Below are 9165 nucleotides of genomic sequence, written 5' to 3'. Positions count from 1 at the left end.
TTTAATAACATATTGTATTTAACTCAATATATTAAAGTATTATTTTAACAAGTATTCAACTGAGATACTTTTGCATACTTTCTTTGGTATTATGGCTTCAGAATCCAGTGTGAACTCAGCACACCTCCCGTGCTCAGCACCCACATGGCCTCGTAGCCACCGTGCTGTACAATGGAGCTCCAGGGTTGAGCGTGAGGCCAGACAGACAATTGGAGGTGGCAAACTCGAGTATGCCTCCATGGCCGGGAGGTGATGGAAATGAGTGTGTGAAGCTGGGTGGGGACCATGGCATCCCGGAGAGCTTGTGTCCTGGTCAGCTCTCCCTTCACTCCCAGTGACTGATACCAGGTGGCAATGTGGACCCAGATCCTCTGACTCTTCAAAAGCAGATAGAAATTTGGATTTCTCCCAATTCTTATGTGTTGGCAACTAAGTTTTTGGCATCTCGAGGTGTCAGCCATTCAGGACATGCCTTGGAGCTGTCACTGGGGAACCTCTGGGTTTTGTGCTGAGGGGACGTCAACCTGGAGGGCCAGCCAAGAGGCTGCCCGTCAGGAGTCACCCAGCTCAGTACAGATCTCCTGACGCCCACACGATGTACCGAGCTATGCCAGAGGGGCGCAGACAGGTGCCCAGCACTCAGCTCACCGCCCAGTGTGCAGATGTGCACGGAAACTGGGTTCTATAATGAGAAGTGTGTGAGAGCTGTAGCAGGGGGATCTTCCCAAGGTGACGGACACGGGCAGGCAAGCACTGGTCAGACGGGCCGGCCCCCGCCTGGAGCTGGCCGCCAGGGCGTCTCCTAACTAACTCGGGGAGAGTGCTTCTTTCACCAGGTACGTGCAGCCCCCTGTGATCAGCTTTGAAGCCATCTTCGAGCAGAGCACTCCAAACTCACCCATCGTGTTCATCCTGAGCCCCGGCTCCGACCCTGCCAGCGACCTTATGAAACTAGCCGAGCGCAGTGGTTTTGGGGGGAACCGCCTCAAGTTCCTTGCCATGGGTCAAGGTCAAGAAAAGGTAATTGGTTGTTGGAAGAAACAAGCTCTAAATTTGGGTGAGGTCCCTGGCCTCTGTTCAGAATTGGGCTTCGAGCTAATAGCGCTGCTGCACGTGGGAGCTCCATGTGTTTGGGTCTACGGAGCAGGCATGACATGCTGGAAGGGGGACGGTACTAGCAGTGTGCAGTGCTACACCCGCAGCCCTCTGATGGCTCACCCCACACTCACTCTACTCTGCTGCTCTCAGAACCCTCTCACACACTCATCTCCTCCTCTCCTTACTGCACCCCCTGGTGCGGATCAGGGTTGTCACTGCCCCCATGGCATGGCCCAGGATGGAGCTCTTGGGGCTGAGGGCGGCCACTGAGTGCAGAATGCTCCCTCACCTTCCAGGCCGGGACCAGCCCAGCGGACACAGATGGCCCTGAAGGAATTCTAGGATTGTTTCTTCACAGGGCCCTCTGGAGCCCCCAGATCACCGGCTTGGGGTGGGGGTGGGCCATCGCTTTTGGGGGGCTGGGAGCGGGTCTCTGGGGGATCACGGGCTTGGCGTGGCTTTGGGACCAGCACTTCCCTCCTCCCCCCATTGGTGCAGCTGGCTCTGCAGTTGCTGGAGACAGCGGTAGCTCGCGGGCAGTGGCTGATGCTGCAAAACTGCCATCTTCTGGTCAAGTGGCTGAAGGACCTGGAGAAGTCCCTGGAGAGGATCACCAAGTCCCACCCAGACTTCCGCCTGTGGCTCACCACGGACCCCACCAAGGGCTTCCCCATCGGAATTCTGCAGAAGTCCTTGAAGGTCTGGTTTATGACAGGCACCAACACGCCCACAGCTTGTTCCTCAGCTCACCGGCGTTTGGCTGTGCGTGTGTGTGTGTGTGTGTGTGTTTAGAAATAAACCTAGGATATGGTTGGAACCTCATGGACACCCCTTCCCAATTTCATCTTTCCCTCTCTCTTCAGAGATAAGCACTGTCCTGAATTGGGTGACAATGACTGGGTGACAGTTTGTACTCCTGGGCCTGTCTGTACCACATCTGCATGTACCCAAACCACGTCTCTGTTAGTTTCCATGCACTTCACATTCATTAAGTTTCGTCTTTAATGCTGCCCTGCTCCCGTAGCCAGCAGTACTCCAGTGGCCCACACGCCCCATTTAACTTACTCTCCCGAGAACTTTTGGGAACAGTTTTGTCATCTGCCTATGTGGCAGATAGAGGGAAAATGTAACTGCTTTCATTTTACATTTGAGGACCCCACGGTTCAGAGAGAGGTTAAAGGACCTTGTCTGGGTCACTGGTGGAGCAAATGGCATTGCGAGTACAACACCCACTTCCTTAACTTCTCTTGGTCCCTTAACAAGAGACTTTGGCTATTTGGGGAAGAGACCAGAAGGCTATGTAAGGATGAAACGCCAGGACATCTCCATTCTGCACACCCTTCAGAGCTGTCCGTGCGCCTGCGGTTTCCGTCACCATCTGTGTCCTCGTCTGACAGGTTGTCACGGAGCCACCCAATGGGCTGAAGCTCAACCTGAGAGCAACTTACTTCAAGATCTCTCATGACATGCTGGAGCAGTGTCCACACCCCGCCTTCAAGTCCCTGGTCTACGTGTTGGCGTTTTTCCATGCGGTGGTGCAGGAGAGAAGAAAGTTTGGGAAGATCGGGTGGAACGTGTACTACGACTTCAATGAGTCTGACTTCCAGGTGAGGATGCAGGTGGCTGCTGCTTCTCCCCCAGAAACTGCCCCGCCGGTGGCCTGTCTCATCCCGCCCATTGTTCCAAGCTCACAACAGTCGAGCTGTCCCTGCCCATGTCTTCAGAGGGGTCGGAGTGCTGATGGCTGTGTGGGTTTGAGTATAACCAAGCCTGTTCCTCCTCTGTTAAGGTCTGCATGGAAATTCTGAACACGTACTTAACAAAAGCCTTCCAGCAACATGACCCTCGGATCCCGTGGGGCAGCCTCAAGTACCTCATTGGAGAGGTAGGAGTGTCTTGGGGGGCCCTCCATGGGCCACCTCCCGGGGCTCGAGTGGGGCTGTGTCCTGGCGCCTTTGTGCATGGTCTCAGAGCCCGCGGGTGACCCCCTTGTGCTCCTCCTTCCTCCAGCTGAAGGCCCCTAGGTCCCTGCGGACACCCAGTTGTCTTTGTTCTGAGTGAGCTCTATCCATACGGAGGTTCCGGGTGCATCACCCTGGGGGCTCGACTGCTCCAGCAGTGGGCAGTCCCCGCCCGGCCATGCCTTCGGCTCCTGTTCAGTGGATGTGCGGGTCCACTCTGGAGACCACGACTATATGGAGGGCTCGTGGGAGAGCTTCCCTCAGGGGCCTCACACGGCTCACAGTGTGACAGACCACCCATTCCGAAGACAAGAGTGGCTGCTGGCTTCTTTGGTTGCTTGCTGTGCTTTGAGATTTTGCACACATCATGCGCTGGCTTCCAGCACTTCCTGAGGGCCGCCTGGCCCTGGGCTGTGTGACTCGGCAGACAAGCCCCCCCCCGTATACAGTGGACCACACGGTCTGAGCAGTGCAGTGGCCAGGCTGGCAGGCTGGCACTGAGGGCGCATGGATTTGACCCTGAACCAGCCTCGGGGCCCAGGGTCTCGGGGCACCCCCAGTGGTTCTGGGGCCTGGCCAGCTCTCAGCCCCTGTACCTTCAGGTCATGTATGGAGGACGGGCCATCGACAGCTTCGATCGGCGCATCCTGACCATCTACATGGATGAGTACCTGGGGGACTTCATCTTTGACACCTTCCAGCCGTTCCACTTCTTCCGGAACAAGGAGGTGGACTATAAAATCCCTCATGGTGACGTCAAGGAGAAATTCGTTGGTGAGATTTCTCAGACACCTGAGGGCATCCGAAACGCCTTTCCTCGGGGAGGCCATTCAGTTCGGTTGTTCTGTTTTCTGTGCTTGGCTTGGTGGCTCTTCCGGCCCCTCCTGGGGGGCTCCATGGCTGGTGCTGTGGTCACCTGTGAGGGAGCCTGACGGGCTCGTCCTGGCCTGAGAGCTGATGGACCTAGTTCAGCTTTCCTGTCCTGGAATGGTGGCCGATATATCAGATTCTGCGTGAAGGGCAGAGCGGCCCCTGGGAAGCTCCCTGAGCCGTTTTCATAAAAGACAGAGAGAGCTGGGCTGGGCATGCAGTGTAGTGTGTTCATTTAAAACATTTCCACTGAGCAGTGGAAATGAGTCTTGCGTGTCTGGGGATGTGAGCCTGGGGCCTCCGAAATGGAGGGTGGCATGATGTGTCCCCGCTCTGTCCTCTGTGCTGTAGAGGCCATCGAGGCCCTCCCACTGGCCAACACACCAGAAGTGTTCGGTCTTCATTCCAACGCCGAGATCGGGTACTACACTCAGGCTGCCCGAGACATGTGGGCTCACCTGCTGGAGCTGCAGCCCCAGACAGGTGAGGCGTCCCGCGGAGGCCCATCCACGTGGCTGGGGCCCGGGGCGGTGGCACAAAGTGCTGCTGTTGGTCCTGAGAGCTGGCACATTGCGAAACTGGAAGGCGCAGGTGCCCCAGGCCCACACTCAGGTGCCCTGCTGTCCTAACATGTGTCCTGGTCTCAGGGGAGTCCAGCAGTGGCATCAGCCGAGATGACTACATCGGCCAGGTGGCCAAAGACATAGAAAACAAGATGCCCAAAACCTTCGACCTGGACCAGGTCAGGAAGCACCTCGGGATGGGAATATCGCCCACGTCGGTGGTGCTCCTGCAGGAGCTGGAGCGCTTCAACAAGCTCGTCATCCGCATGTCCAGGTCGCTGGCCGAGCTGGAGAGGGTGAGCCGGCAGACGGATGTGCAGGTCCCGCCCCCACGTGCTGCCTGGGCTCCCTGACCGCCCTTGACTCTGTCCACAGGCCTTGGCTGGAGAAGTTGGAATGAGCAGCGAGTTAGACGACGTCGCCAGGTCCCTTTTTCTCGGGCAGATCCCTAACATCTGGAGAAAGCTCGCCCCTGACACCCTGAAGTCCCTTGGAAACTGGATGGTCTACTTCCTGCGGCGGTTCAGCCAGTACACGTCATGGGTGAGTGAGAGGCCGCTGTCTGGTGGTCGCTTCCAGGGGCAGCCTGGACCCCCTGCGACCACCCCGGCCCCTTCCCCCACCCAGTGCGACCTCTGGAGCAGTCGCTTGGGCGCTCCGGAACTGCCAACTCTACGAGCGTATCTGTATTTTTTTCCCTTTTCTTTGTTTTTAAGACTTTGAAGAGTACCACACACAGCTTGATTGATTCCTCTTAAGCGTCTTAGCACCTCTAGACCCCCTCACTCTTTTTAGGGTACTTCACTTTACAGAGACCCCGCGTCCTGGCTCTGGCGGACGTCTAGGTGGTTCCCAGCATTCAGTGCACATGGTGAAAACTCCTCCAGTGGGGTTGTGGGACTGAGTGTGCGCCTTGTAAACCCTGACACTCTTGTCACGTACTTTTCTAGAGACCTGGAAAACAGCGCGTGAAAGCGACTGTTGCCTTGCGTCTCTGCAACTCTGTGTGTTCTGAGTATTTTGGGTCATTTCTCTCTGATTGGTAAACACGAGTTTGTCTCATTGTTTGGATGTACATTTCTCTGACTATGGTGAGGCTGAGTGTATTTTACATGCGTTCAGACATTTTGTGTTTCATTTTCTGTGAATTGTCTTTTTGTATCTTGGTTTCATTTTTATCAAGTTCTCTGTCTTTTAAAGTTGATTTTTAAGAGCTCTTTGTATATCAAAAAAATTAGCCCTTTGTCTTCCAGGGTTGTAGATATCGCCCAGCGTGTCCTAAGTCTTTTGACTTTGTTTGTGGTATTTTTTCCATAGGAAAGTTTTACATTTTTATGTAGTCAAATGTATCAGTTTTTTCTTTTCTGGCATCTGGATTTTGTATTCCTCGCGCCAAGATTATGACAATATTCATTGGAGATTTGATCTGGTACTTTGGTGGTATTTTTTTATATCTAAATCTTTGCTTCACCTGGAATTTGGCGGTTCAGCTTGCTTTTCCCAAATGGGCTGCCAGTTGTCCCAACACCATCTTTTTGCCACTGGACGAATTACGTTTTTCATCGTGAACACACTTCTAGTCAGGTTGACCCTGGCATGTGATGGCCGCCCCAGGCTCCCTCCAGCTGCCCCCCTTCTCTCCAGGTCACCGAGGGTGAGCCCAACGTGATGTGGCTCTCGGGGCTGCACATCCCGGAGTCCTATCTCACAGCCCTGGTGCAGGCCACGTGCCGGAGGAACGGCTGGCCGCTGGACCGCTCCACCTTGTTCACGCAAGTGACCAACTTCCAAGATGCCGATGAAGTGACAGAGCGGGCAGGACAAGGTACAGTCAGCTCCTGACGGATTTCCAGCCTCTCTAGGGTCTCCCTCCCTGAGCCACCCCCGACTGAAGGGATGAGTGCCGCCTGGGCCCGAATGGGCCGGGCCACGGTAGGAAGTCAGGCAGCTGCAAGTACTGGCTATCTGTGCACTGCCCGTGTCCTGACGTCCGTGAGGGTGAGGACACATCGGAGGGTGAGGACACACACTTCTCTTCCGGGTTCTCCTTTGAGACCCCTGGGGTGAGGTCAGGGGAGGCCTGAGCCATGTTCACCCTGCTGGTTTGTGGGAAATGGGCTCCTGGGTCAGAATCAGATATTTCAAAGAACCAGATCACCAGGTGGCTTCCCTGGAAACCACAGGGGCCTAGGGCCTGGGAGCCAGAGACAGCGTGGACCAGATCAGAGCCATTACCTTCTGCTGTAACTTCAAGCCACTTCGACACTGGTCACTGACAGGGCAAACTGGAGCCGGAAACTGCTGTCTCCTGGGGCCATGTTATCTTAGGGGACATTTAACCACAAATACCCAAACCCCCTTGAGCTGTTGAGAGGATTTATGGTAAACATTCGGGAACGCTCATCGTCCTGGTGTCACAAGGCCAGTGAAGTCTCAAGAGGACCGGCTGGTGTCGGGGCCACCACGCTCTCTGGGCCTGTGGACTGTCCTCTGCGTGTCTGTCATGTCCTCGTCCTCAGAGACCACTTTCTTTGCCAGGTTTTGGCTTCCTGCTCCTGGTCACTCTGGCTCAGGCGGGATATGGGCTTGGCGTGGTGCCAAATGACTGATGTTTTTACAGCACAGGGGCCCAAGGCCGTCTCAACCTGTGTGTCTTGCTGGCAGATGACTGGGGAGAGGCAGCCACCCCGCGTCCATTTCACTGAGGCCATCCGGGAGGGTCATGGGGTCTGCAGAGTGTCCCGTCTGGGCTGCTCCTCTGCAAAGGGAAGGTGGGCAGGGCAGAAATGACAGCTCCCTTTTGGAAAAAGCCCTGGGCTGTGTCTGGGGAAGGAGTCCGTCAGTCGCCGTTCTGTGTGTTGGATATGTGCATCAGAGAGAGCTGTCACACAGCGGACATGTAGGTCCCTCTATGTCAGTCCCGGCTCTCTTCCTGGTGCCTCTAGGATGCTTTGTGTCAGGACTATATCTAGAAGGCGCCGACTGGGATACAGAAAGAGGCTGTCTCATCAAGAGCAAACCCAAGGTGCTGGTTGTGGACCTGCCCATCCTGAAGGTCATCCCCATCGAAGCCCATCGCCTCAAACTGCAGGTAGGAGGCCCACGCCACTCCGCTGGCCCCGCTACTCTGCCGTGTGTAGTTACACATGAGGCGGTTTCAGGAGTCTTGCCTTTGAAAATGGGCGCTTGCCCCCTCGTGTGTGGGGGAAGCCTGTGAGACACCCTAGCTGCGTGGAGTCACCACCAGGAAAACGCACATGCACACATGCTGTCTGCAGACTTCCGCAGGGGGTACAGATTCCAGGTCAGAAGCTGAGTCCAGACTAACTCCAGGAAGGACTCCTGGCTTCTCGCGAAATTCTGTGGGCCGTGCTGGAATCATAGTTACCGCTGGTGTGGACGGCATGCGTCCCGCTTTGCCCGGCCGGGACCCACTTTTAACGAGTGTGTCTATGGGAAGTTAGCAGCCACGTGGCGTGTTTTCTTAGATACAGCCGTGCAGGACGGCCGCTGCACTCTTAGTGCAAAGAACAAGCCTTTACCCCTCCCGTGATGAGCAGTCTCTTGACTCAGGGACTCCTCACCGCCTTTCCTTTGCAGAATACCTTCCGGACGCCGGTCTACACCACCTCCACCAGACGGAACGCCATGGGGGTTGGCTTGGTGTTTGAGGCCGACCTCTTCACTACGAGGCACATTTCTCACTGGGTGCTGCAAGGGGTCTGCCTCACCCTGAACTCTGATTAACCCTCTGGCTGAAGGGTGAACAGTGATCAAGTCGGCTGTCATTTCTTGGGGCCTCTCAAGAGGCAGGAGGGGACTGATGATTTTTCTTTCATTTGAAATAAGCCATTTTAATCTCTTTCCACAGAAATTAACCTGGTTTTGTTTTTTTAAGTTTTTTTTAGGATTGAAAAAAAGTAAACTCAATACGAGAGCATTTTGAGATGTTAAGTTTTCTTTTCCTTCTCAGAGGAAATAGTTAAGATTGAGCAAAAGTGCCTGGCTTGTCACTGGCACAAGTGAAAATTCTAATGTAAGTTTTCAAAGGCGTGTTTTTGATGATCCGGGTCTGTTTCAGCAGATGCCTCTTTGGGGCAAGATCTGTCTGCTGAGGTGTGGGGTACAAGGCCCAGGTGCTGGGCGGGCTCAGGCAGAGCCCTGCTTCCGTGGGTAGATGATGCCGGGCACAGAGCAGAGGTGCTCCATCACTTCCAGCGCCTCCTCCCCCTTCTAGAACCTCTGGCCAGTTTCCGGTCTGTCAGCGTGCGGGTGAGGCCGTTGAGCTGCCCCCACCCTGCCTGGGTCTGTGTGGGGATGGTCGCTACTGGGTGTCCCTTCCTTGTGCATGCCATGGGGCAGCCTGGAGCCCTGGCCAGGCCCAACGGGAGGTGGGCAGTGGCTTTACTCTTTGAGGGAGGGGCCAGGCTGAGTGCTGGCAGGACACAGGGCGGGGGCCAGAAATGGGCAAGAGTAGCTTTGCCAGAACTTCAGCAGCACAGAACGTGCTAATGGATGGTCCCGGCAGTGAGAGTAACGGGACCTCGCTTTCTGGAAGTAAAAACCCCCACCCTCCCAAGGGCGAGAGTGCAGTAGTTACGGGGTACGGTGGGGTGGTGGTGTCCTGCTGTTTCTCTCCCCCATCCACTCTCCTCCTAGCCCCTCCCTCAGGT

General features: G+C 55.5%; 1 protein-coding gene across 1 annotated transcript in view; it reads left to right on the top strand.

The window, feature by feature from the left end:
- The window catches only part of DNAH10 (dynein axonemal heavy chain 10), a 122719-nt gene extending 113605 nt beyond the window's left edge, over positions 1–9114 (top strand). The window contains exons 55-66 of the mRNA XM_019648882.1: positions 157–191; positions 820–1020; positions 1597–1797; positions 2496–2705; positions 2888–2983; positions 3662–3833; positions 4281–4412; positions 4577–4788; positions 4868–5035; positions 6137–6317; positions 7438–7583; positions 8093–9114. Coding sequence (XP_019504427.1) covers positions 157–191; positions 820–1020; positions 1597–1797; positions 2496–2705; positions 2888–2983; positions 3662–3833; positions 4281–4412; positions 4577–4788; positions 4868–5035; positions 6137–6317; positions 7438–7583; positions 8093–8239 — 1901 coding nt within the window. The 3' untranslated portion in view covers positions 8240–9114. The remainder of the gene's footprint in view (positions 1–156; positions 192–819; positions 1021–1596; positions 1798–2495; positions 2706–2887; positions 2984–3661; positions 3834–4280; positions 4413–4576; positions 4789–4867; positions 5036–6136; positions 6318–7437; positions 7584–8092) is intronic.
- The last annotated feature ends 51 nt before the right edge of the window (positions 9115–9165 follow it).

Source organism: Hipposideros armiger, unplaced genomic scaffold (genome assembly GCF_001890085.2).
Source record: "Hipposideros armiger isolate ML-2016 unplaced genomic scaffold, ASM189008v1 scaffold_128, whole genome shotgun sequence".
Taxonomy (NCBI): domain Eukaryota; kingdom Metazoa; phylum Chordata; class Mammalia; order Chiroptera; family Hipposideridae; genus Hipposideros; species Hipposideros armiger.
Note: the sequence above shows the minus strand (reverse complement) of the source record. Positions and strands in the feature narration are given on the sequence as shown.